Consider the following 17,567-nt stretch of genomic DNA (forward strand, 5'->3'; position numbering starts at 1 on the left):
TTCTTAGCTTTGCCCTTTGCCGTTTCTTGCTCTGCCACCGGGCAGCTATTAATCATAAACTATTACAAACGGTTAGTTCAACTTTTTTAGGTTTTTTTAAATTTTTTTCTCCTTTTGCCTCCTCCTCCTCCCTCCTGTCTCTAGGCCATACATACAGTTTACTTAGCCAAAGTTTAGGCCTAGCTAAAAATGGCCTGAGGCCATTTCCCTCCACAACAGGCATGATTTTCTGCAAAGCCAGAGTATGGTCTTAAATAGTGACTGCCATTTACAAGCAAAGAACAAAGCCATAAGTTGAGTCATTCAAGTGAATTAAGTCACCTAGAGAGTTGAGCAGAAAATAAAACACTATCTTTGCACAACAGCTTGAAATTTCAAAATAGCTTTAGCTTCAAAGTGGAATCTTTTTTTTTTTTTCTTTTCAATTTTAGGGGATTTTTTTATATTAAAAATATTCTTGACAGTGTCATCAACATACTGACTGACTTTTTTTGTTTCTTGGAAAGCAATCTATCTATCTATCTATCCCCATACACACTATCTATCTATCTATCCCCATACACACTATCTATCTACATACACCCCCTCTATCTACCTATCTATCTATCTAATCTATCTATCTATCTCCATCCACCCCCTCTATCTATCTATCGATTTTAAAAGCTGCAAAAGTTTTCATCAGCAACAAAAAAAGAGTTGACAAGATTTTGTGAAAAAAAATTGTATTCAAGCAAGGGCCATGTGTAATGAAACAAACTTCATTTGAAACTGTTTCGCCAGCTGTAAGGCGTGATCTTACCGTGGAAGCTTTGCCATTGATTTAATAAAGCCAGGGCCTGGCAGCTAGTTACCAGGATGCGCTATGTTCATCTCATTATTCAGAAGGAAAGAAAAATGTGGCATAGCGTATATATTTTTAGGGAAAACTAAACCTTTAAAAGCAACTGCTCTTTCTGAAGTTTGGAGAGATACTAGTACGGTGCTTATCTTCCAGAGAAGAAATGGAAACCCTTGTACTTAGAAAATTGCTGGTTGAAATCCCAGTCCCAGTGAGGTTCATGGGAGTTTTGCCACTGAGTGGGATAGAGCCCAGATTTCACCTTGAGACGCTAATTAAGAATAAACTAATATGTCTGACAAGTATAATTGGATAGGGTCAGTCCAACAAGGCTATTTTGAGGAAGAAACAATGAACATATAAATATTCTATTACATAACAAGCTAATTAGAGACCAGGTGAGTGAGGAACTATCTTTTATTGGGCCAGCGTCTGCTGGGGAAGGAGACACTTTCAAGCTCCACAGAGCTCTGCTTCAGGGTCTTTTTCATGAAGAGTTCTGGGTAGATGGAAAGCTTGTCTCTTCCCCCAGTGCAATAACAGATATTACCTCAGCCCTGTTAGCTCTCTGATACCCTAAAACCAATATGGCTGCAGCACAAATAAAGACAGAGCTGTGCTGACATTTTCCCAGAATTTAATTTTTCATCAAAATTGCAGATTTCTGCCTGAAAAAAAAATCAACTACATTTTCACCAATTATTTTTCTGGGTGTTTGACCTGCTGTTTGATTTTTTTTTTATTTGATAAAAATTTGTAGCAACCATTTTAGTTTTGACAAAATAAAACAAATAAATAAATTTGGAGTTATGAAATGTTTTCCATAATTTTGATCCACTCTCCATACAAAATAAGGCCTCAGATAAAATAATAGTTACTAAAATAGGGCCAAATATAATGAAAAGTGTTAGTGAACCTGACTCCAGCCCTGTTGATTGAAATCAGTAGGGCAAATCAGTTGAGTAAGGCAAGGAGGGTTTGGTGCACAACATATAAAGGTGAGCCAGCTGGTAAGATAAGCTTGGATTTGCAAAAATAATCTTTGGATTGGATTCCTCATAAAAGGCTATTAAGGAGACCAAATCATCAGCAGACAACGAAAAAACTTGCGTCATGATTTTTCAACTGGCAAATGAGAGCAGACAGAGAATCATGCAGCCTGGTTCTTCCTGAGGGTGCAAAGAAATGTATCGTCACTATGTACATTACAATAGCATGCAGACGCCCCAGCTGACAGCAGGTCCCCATTGTGCCAGTTGCTGTATATTCACACTGTAAGAGACTGTCCCTGCTCTGAGGGAAAAGGCCGGATTTTCAAAGGCATTCAGGTACCTAAAGATGCACCACAGGCAGGTTAGGTGCCTAACTCGCCTTGATCCCACTTTGTAGGCAAAAGTCCACTAGGCAAGATAGATAATCCATCCCTTCTTCTCCTGCCCATTATTATCCCCATGTTACAGAAGGGATACTGAGGCACAGAGAGATAAAGGCCCAGATCCTGAGAGTTAAGCAGATAAATACCTTTGAGGATCTGGACCCTAGTGACTTGTCCAAAGTCATACAGGGAATCTGTGGCAGAACCAGGATCTGAATCCGGATCTCCTGAGTCCTCATATTCTGCATCAGAAACAGGCACAGGACAGGAGCAGTTGACAGGTGGCATCCTGGGCTGAGGATGCTCTTCATTCTTCCTGAATCCTGTCCCAGACGTAACTGGTGAGCCAGCAGCCATCGGCTGTGAGCCACTCCCACTGCTACTATGATGGGGCCCAGCTCCTACAGCCCCCTATGACACTGCCCAAGTATTGAATTAAAACAGGAACCTGGGTGATTAAATGTTACAACGATTCATAACCTTTGCAGCTGAGCTCTATTAGCCAGGCAAGCTGAGATGCTCTCTGCAATTAAAGTCTGGGCCAGTGCACACTGAACTCAATGACAGAGACTTTAATGGCCTTTAGGGTGCGAGATGATCACCTATGCTCATTAGGAAGCAAGTGCAGGGATGCTGGCGGTGGGGAGAGGGGTCAGCACTGCAGAGCAGGACAGTTGCAATGCGGTCCTATTGTGCTAAGTGTTTTTGAAACACCCCATGAGCGACAGTTCCTGCCCAAAGAGCTCCCAGGCTAAAGAGATGAAAGCAGAAGGATGGGGGAAAGCAAGTGCCTTCATCCTCATTTTACAGAAGGGAAACTGAGGCAGGGAGCAATTCTGTGGTTACCAACGATCAGCCAGGAAGTCTGTGGCAGAGCCAAAAGTCAACCCAAGTCAATGGCCTGACCATCCTTCCTCACTTTCTCTGCAGCAATACTGGAGTAGCTGGGCCCAGAAGAAAAACCCAATGTAGCTATATCCAAGTAGGCACAAAAAGATTTGGCAGTGGGCTACTTGGTTCTCAGTCCAGCCGCATCCTGGAGCCACTGTAAATTTAGGGCTTGATTCCCTGTGGTGCTGCGCTCTGTGTGAGCAATTTCACCAGTGTACAAGGGGGTATGAAAGCTTGCCAGCCCAATGTGGTAACATCTCACGCTCGCTTTGCACTGGTGTATCCGGCTGCACAAGGGGTAGGACTGCAGAGACTCAGGCCTATGTTGAATACAAGGGGTGCAGGGCTGGGCCATATATACTGACAGCTCTCATGGAATTACTCACTGATGGGGCTTGTAGTTAGGTCAACAGCTTCGCAGTTTGGCTACTGTGTGTCATGGAGTGTGGAGGAGTCCGGGCCCCGCACCCCCCCCCCAACCTTCCTGCGATTCACCGGGACTCTCAGCCAGCCAGTAAAACAGAAGGTTTATTAGATGACAGGAACACAGTCCCAAGCAGGGCTTGTAGGTACAACCAGGATCCCCCAACCAGATCCCTGTGGGGGGGCAACGATCTTAGACCCCAGACTTGGGGCTCCCTGCCTCTTCCCAGCCAGCCTAAAACTGAAACTAAAACCCCCTCCAGCAGGCTCTCTCCCCCTCCTTCTCTTCCCCCTCCCTTTGTCCAGTTTCCAGGGCAAAGGTGTCAACTCCCCCCATCCCCATTCCTGGCTCAGGTTGCAGGCTCAGGTACCGTCCCTCCCCTAAAGTCATCCCCTGCTCTCCCGTCCCCCATGCAGACAGCCCCAGTAAAACTAACCGACATTCCCAGGTCAATCCACCCTGCTCCCTACTGCGTCACACCATGTATTCCCACTAAGGTTTACGGGCGCTCCTCTCTCCACTAAAGTCTATGGTAGCTGTGGAAGTAGGTTGTTTTCCAGCTCTAGCACTGCCAGCCTGCATGCCTTGGGCAAGGTCTTTCACCTCCCTTTTGTCTCGGTAGAAAATGGGGCTCACGACACGTACAAAAGCGCAGCGTGAGGTGCAACCCTGTACAAGCACAAAGCCCTTAATGAACTAACTCATCCAGCTAGATTTAGCAGCAGAGCCAGAGGAAGGGAAAGCTGCCTGAGCCCAGCTTTAAGCCCCTCTGCTTCACCATCTACTGGTAACCCCCCAGGTCTTTCCTCCCTGCTCCTGCTGCCCTGCCCTCTCCATTAACTGGGGACAGGAGCAGCTCACCTGACCAGGCCAGCAGCTGGAAAGGCTCTTTGCTGCTGCGGCTCTCAGCTGAGCTGGGCGATCCTGTGCAGACCAGCGCCATGCAGCAGCACAGAGCAGCTGGGATGGTGGTATTTGAAAAGGGGTGTGTGTGTGGGGGGAGAAAATACCAGACACAGTGGCAGTTTTGCTAGGGCCTGGAGCTAGAAGACATGAGGGAACAGCCATGTGCTCAGCCATCGCAAAGGGCGCCCTGTACCATACCCGGAAAGTTCTGGGGGAAGAGCTGCTGCTCATTCCTTATCCAATTGCGCCACCACGCGGCCAGTCGCGGCATCGCCTCCCCACTCTCCAATGCTCGACTTTCACACACAGCGCTAACACGGGAGGCGTCCGAATTTGGAGTCAAATCCGGCCTTCTCCGTAACCAGGGGTGGGGGGCAAGGGACAAAACAAGCCCCCTGGCTCGGAGATCGTCGCAATGAACGGGCTGTTTCGGTGGGACAGGCTCTCGGAGACAGAGCAAATCACCTGTCAACCCAGCGTGGTTTCTGTGTGTTAATCGAGTTTTAATCAAAGGTTCTCACCGTTCGCTTTGTGCTAGAAGTTGAAACTCAAGTGATGCGTCACCTAATGAACAGGAACTTGAACTTTTTTTTCCAAACACAAAATGAGTTGTCCTAGCGCTGGCTTCCTTAGAAGGAAGAATTCATATCTTGCCTTATAGCTTCCAGCTGCAATGTTACCAGTAGGTTACTGCTTTCCTTTTGGAGGCTGCTGACTAAAGATGACTTCATAATAGTAGATCAGGGAACCGGTTGTCTTCCACCCATTTTGTGTTGTGTTTGGAGTTGGACACAAGGGACAATCTGTAAATAAAACAGAGGCTGGCCATTTTCCAGGGCCACTCAGAGATACAGAGCCGGGCAAGCATGTGGGGCCTCCATAACAACAGAGTTGCATCTAAAGAATACTGTATTTCATGGGCCCTGCGGGCTGGCAAATTGCCCAGTGCCCCACCGACCCTGCCATTTTCTAGTGGCTGCATGAGCTCTGATCTCAAAGTGAGAGGGGGTTTATGGTGGCAAACAAAACCCAGCCAGGTGGGATCACTCTTGGCTTTCCAGGCCCAGAATGTGGTTTCAAGTTAAAGAGTTTTCTCCCGAGCATCCCGCTCTGTTCTTTGCTGACCTCAGCAATCTTTGCTTGCCTCAGTTTCACCCTGTGTCTTCTTTCCCTTCACTGCAGCCTACCTGTTTGTGGGCTGGAGCTCCCCCCAGCCCCTCTGTCTGCCCCGCATCCCCTAGCAGGTCAGCTGCAATTTTAAAGCGATCGTGTTTACATGCCCAGAGGTCCCTAAGTATATTGCATGATGCACTTTTCCACCAGTCACTTTCTTCTGGTACCATTTAGTATCAATCAGAAACGAGCATATGGATAAAGGCCTCTCATATTCGTGTGTGCTACACGTGTGCAAGCCAGCCAGCCATATATGCAGACTAGAGGTATGTACACACACAACCACAAATGTGTGTGTTGTATGTACATATATATACACAGAGAGAGAATGCGAATGAGACAAAATACAAGAAAAATAAATCTACCGAGGATTGTGTTTTTATGTAGACCTCTAATATTTATATATAAAATGAACATACAGTTGGCACACACACATTGCACATGGAGGAATACAGTCCGATCCATAGACACAGTGGCTGTGTGTCTGGTTTTAAAATCTAGCTGCTACTCAGCCAACTGAAACTAGAGTCACACTTGAAAAACGGCACGAGATCAGATTTTGTTTATAAACTCACACAGTTGGTCAGATTCTTCCATTAACAAGCTGCGGTTTTTTTTAAAAGAGGGGGAGGGAATACAGCAAATGGAAAAAGCTGGAGTTTTCCTTTGCTGGGAGGTGGGGTTGATTTTGGTTTTGAACGCAGTTTAGAGAGGAAGTGGCTTCAGAAGATCAGGCTGATGCCTTTTAACTTCTCTCTCTCCACTATTTTTTTGGCTGTGAGATTTTTTTTTTAAGGTTGTTAAAATAAAACAAAACAACCACCCACCTCTCGGAACTGGAGATGATGTTCAATGGGCAGTAAAACCATTTATCATCAGGACAGTTCAGAGCTGGGGTGGGGGGGAACCCAGTGACAAGAAAGGAAGAACTTTGATGACCCCTTGTGGTTAACCGGTGCCATTACAATGCGATTCAGGGCTGGATGGTTCATTCCCCTCCTTCCCTAGGGGACCCCCGCTCCCGATCGTTTGCGCTGATGCTTCAGTAATAACAGTGCCTAAAAATCGAAGTCTTCAAGGGGTGGGGGGGGGAGCAATAAAAACTAGATTGTTTCCTTTGCCAGATAGCAGCGGCCCGCGTGCGTGGCGGGGAGATCGCGGGGTTTATTTGCAGATGCTGGGATAAGGGGCGATGCTCCAGCGCACGGGGAGCGTGTCACTCTTATGAAGGCAGAAGTGCATATTTCCGGAAATAGCGCACGCTACACTATCTAATACACACCGCCACTCCAGGAATGTGCCGCGGCGCGGCCTGTGGGGAGCGGCCGGTGGTAGAACGGGGGCCGTGTGTGTAAACACACCCACACCCACACCCACACACGGCCCCTTCGTAACGACAGCTGAGAATTGGTCTTAGGCTTGGTAAATATTGGCTTAGCTTTTCATTGCCCGGCCCTCTTGAAAAGGCCCGAACAACCCACGCCAGGTCCCGGCTAAGCCCAACAGTCAATAGGTAATGAGAGCCAGCTCTTCCCCTGGCTTAGAGGGGTTTCCACCTCATTACCAGGTTATCTGATTCTCCTGGATAGTTGCTCTGTAGACGCGGGAGGGAGGGACACTAAGAGACTAGCGAAAGGAGGGAAATTAACCCTCAAGCTCAGGCTTAACGATCATTTCCGTCGATTGGGTTGTGGTTGGGGAACGCCACGACGCATCCCGCAGGATCGATCGCCCTTCCGCTCCTGCGGCAGACATGACTCTGCTTTTACAGATCACCCACCCGAGGTGTCATGTGCGCCCCACCTCGCCTGACAGTGGAAGGGTAAAATATCTGTCTGGCCCGCACAGGCGCCTTTGGAAGCGGCCCATTCACATTTCTTCGTGTTGATTTATTTCCAAAGAACTGCAGTTTATGCCACACAACACCCCCAAAACACCCCAACAACCCTCCATTGCGTAGGAAATCCACCCACTCCCCCTTCCCAGCATCACGCAAACCAACCTAGGAAGTGCAGAGATAAAGAGGCTGATCCGTGTATTAATTTAGTGTGTTAGCCGAAAATCCTTTATTTTATTTTATTTTTGTTGTGTTCTTTAAAAACAAACAAACACAAAGTTAGCCCGTTCAGCTGTTTGCTCCCCTCCCGTTTGGGTTTAGCTCCTTGGGCGCTTCATTATTTCTCTCCTATCTCAAGCTGCTGTGCGGCGCGATGGATGGGTAGGACATTGTTCGCGCGTGGGAAGATGCCGAGAAGTTCAGGTAAAGGACGGCCAGCAGGTCTGGCCCTGGTGGAGACTGTTAACCGCAAGCACCCCTCGCCCCAGCCAGAGAAAGGCCCGGGAGGGCGACTTCTCAAAATTGCCTGCCTGGAACAAGGCAGCACTATCACAAGAAAGGGACAGTTCTCTGGAAGAGAACAAAAAATGGTCAGTCCGCAGCGTTCTCCGGTTGCGCAGTGAGAAGAAGCCTGCATAACATTACACCCCTTTGTGAATGAAACCTTGTTCTCTCTGCAGAGGAGAAAAAACCAGCTAAGCCACCCGAAGGCAGCGGAACTACAATTCCTGATCGGGGTGCATCGCCTGCCATTTGATTTCATTTTATGGGAGAGATTTGTTTAGGCCCCGTGCAGATGCAGGAATTTAATTTCCTGTGAAATGAGAGACAAACTTGTCAGTGGGGCTGGAGAAAAGGAGGCCCTGTTATCCTTCAAAGAAGAGGGGGGGGGGTGTTCTTCCCCCCTCCCCTCCCTCTCTCTCTCCCCCAGAATAGATATAGCACGAATTTTTAATTCGTCCTCCTTTCACAGACAACAATGCGGGTTTTGAAAGCAGGACACAATTTGGGTTTTGTGAGGGTCAGCCCAGCTGGCCATATGGAATACAGCATGTACAACACGGGTGACAATGGCCCCGAGTGACAGCCAGAACAAAACCCAAGGATACTTCACTCTGACTCGGGGATGCACTGCTCCTGATAAACGAATTGAATGGCAATAAAGAGAAGATCAGGGGGAGGGGGCTGGAAAGCCCCCGCCTAGCTCGCTTTTTCCCCCTACCCCGTCCCCCCTGTGTTATCTCTTTCTCTCTGACCTCCTTAATATGTACGCCTCTAACATCCTCCGCTGCCAGCCTCCCCCATTGTGCTGTTTTGTGGTGGCTACTGTATATTGTGCAAAGATAGACTGCACAAAACTGCCCCTGCGGCGTGTGAAATATAAGGCCGCGGGGGCGGGGGGGTGGTTAGGGCCACACAACTGGCTTGATGGACTTAATAGGGTCCAAGCAGAGAGTGATTGTTTCCCTCCCACCGCTCTGCGCGGCTGGGGGAGTTAGAAGGTGGGGGGAGTGTCCATCTCTGTAACATGGGTTCCCTTATTCACACACCACCTCCATCTATTTACACTTCACGGGGAGCTCGGCCCCGCCTGGCTCTAGGGATGGTTTAAAAAAAAATAAAAACCAGACGCCCTGTTTGCAAGCAAACGCTGCCACTAAATGTATTTAGATCTGTCGCAACGCGCTAGGTCCGTCCGTTCAGCTGAGACCGGGGGGAGCTTTGCGAGTAACTATCGCCTTCAAGGCTAGGCCTGCCCCGGCAGAGCCGGGCCTTGCTGTTTGGCGGCCAAGGGGCTGCTTTGCCCTCGGCTTTGGGGAAACTCGGACTCATTTCTTGGCTTTTGTGTGTGCGTGGGGGGGAGTCGTGAGGAATAAGGTTCCACCTGAAGCAAAACCCAAAACACCCCCCTCCAGCTCTGGGAAGCGACTAAACCAGGGAAGAGCTTTAGCTGCTGCCCACTTTGCGCCTTAGTTTGTAAAACACCATTGCAAGAAATTGCAGTCATGGCTGGGGCGCCGGTCCTGAAGCTGATCCACGCATGGCTAGAAGGACCCCCCCTCGGCAGCGCTGTCCCCTCCGAGCTACGGATCGCCGCCGATTTTGTTACAGATAATCATGTTTGCGCGAGATGTTGACTAGCAGATTTAATTCAATAAGAGCTCGGCTGGTAATTCAGTGCTTACGGTTCCGTTTGCTTCCCGTGTTCACAGCCCCCGCGGTCCCTGCTCTTGTGCAGCTTACAGCAAGAGAGACACTTGCAGAAACGGGCCAGCATTCAAATCGGGAAGAGTTAAACCAGCCTGGCTGGAAAGCAGCCTCTCCCCAGTTCATTTCGGGTCAGCTCCGAGCATATGCGAATAGGTGTGAGCCTAAAAAACGTGTGTGCGTATGTAAGGGAGAGGGAGGACAGAGAGAGGCAAAAATTGTGCACCTATATACACACACGCGCATAACACATACACTCGCTTTCTATCTGGATCTGTGCGTCTTTTAAACGCATATTCTAACCTGATCATTTAAATTGTCAGAGGAAGTTTTGCTATAAAACGCGGTTTAGACAAACTTCCCTGCCCAATCTGGAGAACTCCCCATACGTGTCGGCACCCCACAAATTCCCCACACGTGTTATCACACGCAGAAGGGGCTCTCCAGGGAGCCAGTCGCCAGGACAGAGATGACAAATTCCGTTTGGTTAAAACAGGTTTTAGGGCAAACTTTACAATCCAAATCCGACCGCTTTCAGGGAGATCCCCGTGTGCCCCAAAGCGCTATCTGTCCGCAGGAGCAGAAAGAGGGTATGAACTCATCCCCCAGCCGATACCCCCCCCCCCCGCTTCTCTCCCACTGCTGGCTAAAGGAGGACTTCGAACTCACCCCGCTTAGATCAACCCCCGAGCAAAGGCAAGCCATTGAGACGATACTGGACAAAAAAGCTTCTCCGCTGAAGGGGCACTCTCACATTTAAGTGAGTGGTGGCGCTTATTTTTTCATTTCCACAAAGTCACTCCGGCGCCTTTGTCTCTCAAGTAGACACAATGAGGCAGAACGCAGAAGATTCCTGATTGTCTGCAGAAAGTTTGGGGAGGGTGAGTGAAAGTTCTCCTAAAAGTTCTAAGCGGGGAGCTGTTGGCTGGGAATCTGCAGCAGGCCTAGCATGGATTTCCGAATAAAGAGTCCATCGTTCCCCCTAAACCTACTGGCACCCAGAGAAGATCTCATTGATCATATCATCAGGCTAGGCTTCTCTTCCCCCCACCCCCAACGACCCAGTCCGATCTATGTCGCTTTAAAGTGAGGGGGTTGCGGTGATCCCGCGTTAGCCACAAAGTCAAACAAAAACGGTCTTCGGTTGTTGGGTTGGTTTTTTTAAACAGAGCATTTTTATTAAAATTCCTATCAAAAAATCGAAAACCTCCCCGCAGCGCCCCCCCCCCCGGGTTTATACACAAGGATTAGCTGGAGATTTCTGTGGAGATGATCGCAACATTTCTTTTCCTTCTACATTTTGTTTGCTTGTTTAATATTGGGGGAAAGATTTGCACCCAACCAAAAGAATAAAATAAAATAAAATACACCGCCCTGAATGTTAGGCATGGCAACAATAACCACAAATATTTACAAAAAAATAGATATCGCTAATAGTTGTCAGAATTTATACATGGCCATAAATAGGTAAAGTTTCATATAAAAAAGGGAAAGCAAATTCTCTATTTTTAAAGCGTCCTCCGCTTGTTTTATATACGACTGACAACGGCTGTACAGCACACAACAGTACCTTACGCAATCACAAAAGCATACTGATGTAGTCTTATTCCTAGTGTTAATTTTATTTTTAGTTGTAGGTAGATAGGACCACTGCATGGCGCAAAAATTTCTGTAAACATGGCGCACAAAAAATACCCCCCCCTCAAAAAAGAAACAAATTGAACCCCCCAAAAGGAGGAAAAATAGGAGGGGGAAAATGCATCATCATTAATAATAATAATTAATATTCATATCCCCCCCCGAGGTTTGATTTTGGAGCCGCAGTCTCTTTTCTCGGCAATGTTCACCAAGTCCATTGTTGGGCCTGCACCAAATGATGCGCTGTAGGGTACTGGGGGTTGCTGGCGGAGCTGTACGGGGCGTTATATTGCATATGCTGAAGCGATTGGGCGCTATAGGCGGAGAAGGGGATCCCAGCCTGGAAAGTGGCGGCGGCTAAGTCCTGAGCTTTCAGCGTGTGGCAGGGTTTGCCGTCCCTGACTAAGACGGGCACCGCTACCCGGCGTGGGGAGGGGAGAGGCGTCACTTCCATACCTTTCTCAGCCCGGGCCCGCTTCATCTTGTAGCGGTGGTTCTGGAACCAGATCTTCACCTGGGTGGGCGTGAGGCGGATGAGGCTGGCCAGGTGCTCCCGCTCGGGGGCCGACAGGTACCGCTGCTGTCGGAACCGCCTCTCCAGCTCGTAGGTCTGCGCCTTGGAGAAGAGCACCCTCCGCTTCCGCTTCTTGCCGGAGTCGCCGGCGCTGGACGGTTCCTTGTCGTTGTCCGGGGACTCGTCGGCCGAGGGGTCGGGGGATTTGCTGGAGGAGTCCTGCTGGGAGTTGCCAGAGGCCAGCCCGTGCACTGCAGAAAGGCCATCAAGAGCATGTCAGAAGGGTGATGCCCTGGGGGGGGGGTCCCCGCCTGGGGGTACCTGCGGCTCTGCTTTCTACCCTCCCCTGCTTCAGCCGGGAAACACAGCGAAATCCCCCCCTACCGTGGGGAGGCAATCTGCCGGGGGGCACCAGCTACTCCCAAACCCCGCTTGGGCTGAGCGAGCGCGGCTTTCCCCTGAAAAAATGAACCCCGAGAGGAATAGGCAGTTACCTCCTACAATCCACCATAGCAGCAAACACTGGAGGAAAAGTAAGCTGCTACATACAACACACTATTCCCACGTATGTTCCCAGTGATATGGCCACCTGCGACATACGTGTGTATATGCAAAGCTATCAACATACATGAATACAGGGAGATGCGTGTTTTATATGATATAGATTGTGAATATAAATATATCTACGGATCTATACGCACATACACACTCACATTTATAATTACACACTTTGAGATACACGTAGACATTCAGTTGCATGTCCACAGATCTATTCATCCGTCGGTCTGTATACACTTTACAACAGAGCCACATCGATCCGGATCACATATTCCTCACCTAATGTTGCGCCTCTTTTACATCTATTGGACTTTGGACCTCAAGCGATTTGCTCTGTGTGTGTGTGTGTGCGGGGAGGGGGGATACGTGGATTGATTTTTAAAGGATAATTTAACAGTCCCTTCATTGATCACCACAGCCGCCCGGCCATTGAGACATTTCTGAACTGTCTACACCGAAGTGATCCAAGATTGCCACACAAGGCTCGCTCTGTTTGATTTAGCAAACTCGGTTCCTGCTTGTTACTTTTGCTTTTCTTTCCCTAGGCTGGGTTGGCTTCTTTCTCTCCCATTCTAAAACAAAAACAAAAACAAAAAAAAACCTCATAAAAATAAAATCCCCCCTTCAGGAAATAAGAGGCTCTCCAAACCTGATTTTGATACCAATCGAATCAAAACCAAACGAATCTCCCCCTGCGGCTAGTTTGACTCCGTAGAGCAACAACGCAGTGTAAATGCCTCCGGTAATAGCTCTGAGGAAGACATACCAGACAGGGGGGTTGATTATGATTATTATTTACGAAGACATGTTAGAGGCTGCGGCGCTGAAGGGATCAACCACAAGACAATGCAGGCAGCATGGAATCAGTGTAAGTTTCGCTACTCACAGGAATACTGGATGCTTTCCGTGCTGGCCAGCCATCGCGTGTAGGGATTGTCACTGGTATCATAGAAAGGGTTTTTCAGAGGCAGAGTTTGAACCCCCTCCAGTGGGTTTTGCCCCAGAACTCCGGATTTCTTGGGTGGCTCCGACCCCTCGTTCTCTTCATCCGCTCCTTCAACGAGGGATCCCTCTTCATCATTGGTGTCAGGGAGGTCTAGGATGTCCTTTACAGAAAACCCCGTCTTTGTGTTGGTCAAAGACATATTCTGACCAAATTTATGCAGGAAAGTTGAAGCACCAGTTTGTCAATCCGCTGTTGCACAAAACACACACACCCCACAAACCGCACACACCCCAGAAAGAGGGGAGGGTGTGTGTATGTGGGGGGGGGGAGAATTTAAAAAATCACGAAGGCTGGTGAGGGGGGAGCGAGGAAAAATCAGCTGCGATATAGATAGATATTTACAGCCTTGCTCTGTTGCGGAGGGGAAAAAAATCACGGAGCACCAGTGGCAACTGGCTTCTGAAATAGTTTGTAACTCCAGGAAAAATGCCAAAGTGCGTTTTACTTCAGGGTCTCGTTTAAACACACGGATCCGCTGCCTGCTGCTTGGGAAAAACAAGCCATTGCTGGAGAGAGCAGTCCATATAAGGTCGGTCTCCACATATGAACCTGCAGAGAGGAGGGGGAAAAAAATACATTAAAAACGCCGAAGGTTGGCCACGTGTGGGCGGGTGCTAGGAGTCAAGTGGATGAAGACAGTGTTTGCCGATGTGAAATTGCGGGGTTTGGGGGAGATTGGAGTCTCCACCATTGGTTCTGTAGCACATGATGAGTAGTATAACGTGTCAATTAATTACAAAGCTAGGGAGGGCCTTTCTACGGGGTATTTACATACAAAGGAGCTCCAAGGAGCCTGATATTCCACACACTTGAAAGTACGTTTTAAACAAATTGCTTCGGAAAAAAAATGGTTTGCATTCATTGTCACTCTCCACTGATGTAAACTGCTTTGCAGCAGGCTGGAAAATTGACTATTTGCAGCGAGCGACGTTAAAAGGAAATCTATTCAAATTATTGGTTGTTACCTAAACAAGATGGCAAGAGACCAACTTATGCAAACCTCCTAGGTCAATATTTTGGTTGAGGCTTAAGGCTGAGTACTATAAATTAAACAGCAAGTAATTGATTCTAGTTTGCTCCGAAATCAACCGAACTGGCAATAAATGTAATCAATCGGTACCCAGACAGGCGCGGACGATTTCGGCGTGTTGTTTGCAGAGAACTAATTTATTTTTTTCTCTCCCTCTCATCTCCCCAGAAAGATCACTTGCTAATTTGGACGGATGTGCAGCGTTTAGAAGTAGGACTTAGAAAGGGAATGCAGCCAGATGTTTAATTTCGGGGTTGAATTTGGAGGGTTGTTTTTAATAAGGCATTTAACAAGTGGATCTCTCTCCCAGCCATTTGCAGACACATATATTATAGAGGCGTATGAATAGCGGCCTCCCATTTTGAAAATCCGCCTTTAAAAATAGCAACGTTAAATAACACACACCTATCTCTCCATCTATAATACTTTCTCACTGCCGCTTTATTTCATATTTCACCCTTCCCCACGCCTGAAATGCCCCCGAGCGCCCCGATTCCACGCGGGACATAGGAAACTGAGCTAAGAGAAGAGGTTTTAGCCAGTTCTCCATAGGTGCATTCCCCACCTCTCCAATGCACAGGCTGTGCGTCACTTTTCCGCTCGCTTAGCTCCGCGCTAGCGCAGACTTGGTTCAGTTGGGAGGGGTTAATGGTCCGGAGCCCTGCCTTAGGTCTGTGCTGAGGGTCCTATTCTCTTTTTGACCTACTAAGCGAACTATCTCAGTGCGCCTCCCTCGACCCCCTCCCTGCAGCTCCCTGGGACAGACACCGCGCCTTGTTGTTTCGTTCTTGTGATATTTAGGTGGGTTTCCGTGTGTGCTACATTTTTGGACGAGCCAAATTGATGCCACGATCCTGGAGGAGTTCTGCACTTTAAAGGATCTCTGGGGGGGGGGGAGTTTGTGGGGGGAGGATTGAAGATTGGGAGTTAAATGCGAGATTTGCATCCCCCCCCGATTTCCTCCCTCCTCCCCACCCTTTTGGGGATGAGCAGAGGATAGAAGTTGCCTTGACTTTCCCTCCCAGGAACTGGGCATATTTCAATGAGGTGCTGGTGGAGAGACCGCAGAGCGAGTTATTATTGTTGATCAGTTTGTTTTGCTGTCCCTCACCCTGCCTCCCATCTAGTATGTGATGTGGGTGACAATGCCTCAGGGTTTTAGCAAGGCCCTGAGCGCATCATGGGTGGTCGGACCGGGGCAAACACAAATACAAACCGATTGCTAAGCTGCGGACAATGGGCGAAATGTAGACAAATGTCCGGCTTCTGTTGGAAGCTTTTGTCCGAGCTCAGTTTTTGCATTTATTTCAGGGGCGAAATAATACATGATTGACGCCCTCTTTCAATGGGTTCTAACTGTTTGGAATAAATCTGAGGTTGTTGCTAGTTGTCATGGCATTCAACTGCTTTCAATGGACTATCTCTTCATTCATTTCTGAATCCGTCCACAATATTAAGGAAACTCCTTCATGTTGATGCTCAGTGACTTTTCTTTCCTTTGCAGTCGAGGCGGTTTGCCCTCCCCCCCGTCTCTTTTTTAATTTTGAAAAAAATTGAATCCAGGACTACCCCTGTATTTATTGTTTGGTCACTTTCCATAGCCATCTAGGAAGCGCAGTAAAACAAAGTGAGAGGATTGCGTGCGTGTGTGTGTGTATGTGAAAATTGTGTCGTTCATAACACCAATAATAACAGCACAGTGGACCCAACAGCTACGACTCAATAATTATTAAGAAACCACCTCAGATAATAAGCCACCCGTGCAAGAATTCAAGCAATCACGACAGCGCAGGACTTGTAAGGGTCTCTCTCTGGCAAAGAAAACAAAACCGCAGGTGGACGATGAATTACTAGCACAATATTTGTAGTTAGCAGAGCGCTGCGAAGTTTTCTGTGGGGGGGAGGCAGATACATGCACTGTAGAGAATTTCCTCTGGGGAAGACTAAACAATTGAAAGTGGGCACGCAAACCACAGATTCCTAATAGGGAAATCAGGAGTAAATAGGACCTGTGAGATTTGATCGATATGAAACCAGCGAAACAACACACACACGCTCACTCACTCACTCTGGGATGAACTTGTTGTCTCGGTTCCCGCAGATCACCTGATAGGTAAATATTTTCCAAAGGGAAAACCGGGGCTCCTGGGCCATTAATCACGCTGCAGTTAGCCAAGCACACACCGGCTGAACAGCACACTTGGACTGTGACCAGCTAGTCTCTTTTGTACACAAAGACCTGCCATAAGTCAAGATTTTGTCCCTCACCCCCACCTCCATCTTGAACGCTTGGTCCAGCTTAGAAACACGGCTCTGGACAAGTTCCCACAACTATGGTGGAATCACGTGAGTAAAAAAAAAATCAAGTCCAGTTTCCCGATTGTTTAACAAGGTCAGTTTCATGCTCTAAGGGGGCTGGAATGAGTTTGTGTTAATCCGCGTTCTCTACCCGTCTCCCCCTCGCTTTCTCTTCGGGGTGTACATTTTGCTGCTTTTAAGCTCACGTGTGACCGCGTCCAAACCTAGTTGTGTGGCGCAGTCATTTGCCACGACCAGATCAACTTCAGAGAACCCTCTTTTTTGAGACATAGAGAGAGAGAGAAGCCTCTTATTTCAGAGAACAGAACTGGCTTTAGTGAGGGTACAAAGCGGGAATCGCTTGTCCCCCCTCGCCAGAAGAGCCCCTGGCCGACACAACAGGTGTGAGGTCCTTAGGAGTAAGGTTTCCAGGCGGGCCTGCTGAAGATGATGACGTGACTAGGTGCTGAAATGGACCCACGCAGCAAGGTGGTGGATTCTCTGTAAAGAGAACTATCGCCTAGACCAATCTAGCAGCTCCACGGAAGGGATATTTAAAGACATCCTTTCCCAACTCCGGTTTAATAACTATGTGGAGGCTTGATCCGCATTGCATCTGCTTGTAAACTTTCTTGATTTGCTTTCGCTTCCCTTGTCAGATGTTTGTAAATAGCCCCCCCCCGCCCTGAATTTCTTATTCTTTGTTCCCTTTAAACGAGACCCTTCCTTTGCCCTCTTCCCCATTATATTGTGTCCTGATCCTACTCCGATTCTAGGTGAGAGGGCCAGGCAGTGTGAAAGACCAGGGTGCAGAGGGAGGACATGATGGATGCAGGGAGACGTGCGAGATAAGTCCCCTAACTTCCCCCAG

General features: G+C 48.2%; 1 protein-coding gene across 2 annotated transcripts; it reads right to left on the reverse strand.

Moving 5' to 3' along the window:
- Positions 1-4,650: 4,650 nt before the first annotated feature.
- NKX2-2 (NK2 homeobox 2) lies at positions 4,651-13,998 on the reverse strand. 2 transcript variants are annotated; one of them, XM_032790819.2, is made up of 3 exons: positions 13,249-13,998; positions 11,747-12,055; positions 4,651-5,237 (listed from the first exon to the last, which is right to left on the reverse strand). In XM_032790819.2, the coding sequence occupies exons 1-3, from the start codon at positions 13,505-13,507 to the stop codon at positions 5,122-5,124; spliced, it is 684 nt and encodes a 227-aa protein (XP_032646710.1). In that variant the 5' UTR covers positions 13,508-13,998; the 3' UTR covers positions 4,651-5,121. The 2 variants fall into 2 exon arrangements, with proteins under 2 accessions (XP_032646710.1, XP_032646706.1); XM_032790815.2 differs by lacking the exon at positions 4,651-5,237 and having other exon boundaries at positions 10,870-12,055.
- Between the last annotated feature and the right edge of the window lie 3,569 nt (positions 13,999-17,567).

The sequence above is a fragment of the Chelonoidis abingdonii genome, chromosome 3, assembly GCF_003597395.2.
Source record: "Chelonoidis abingdonii isolate Lonesome George chromosome 3, CheloAbing_2.0, whole genome shotgun sequence".
In the NCBI taxonomy this organism is placed as follows: Eukaryota; Metazoa; Chordata; order Testudines; family Testudinidae; genus Chelonoidis; species Chelonoidis abingdonii.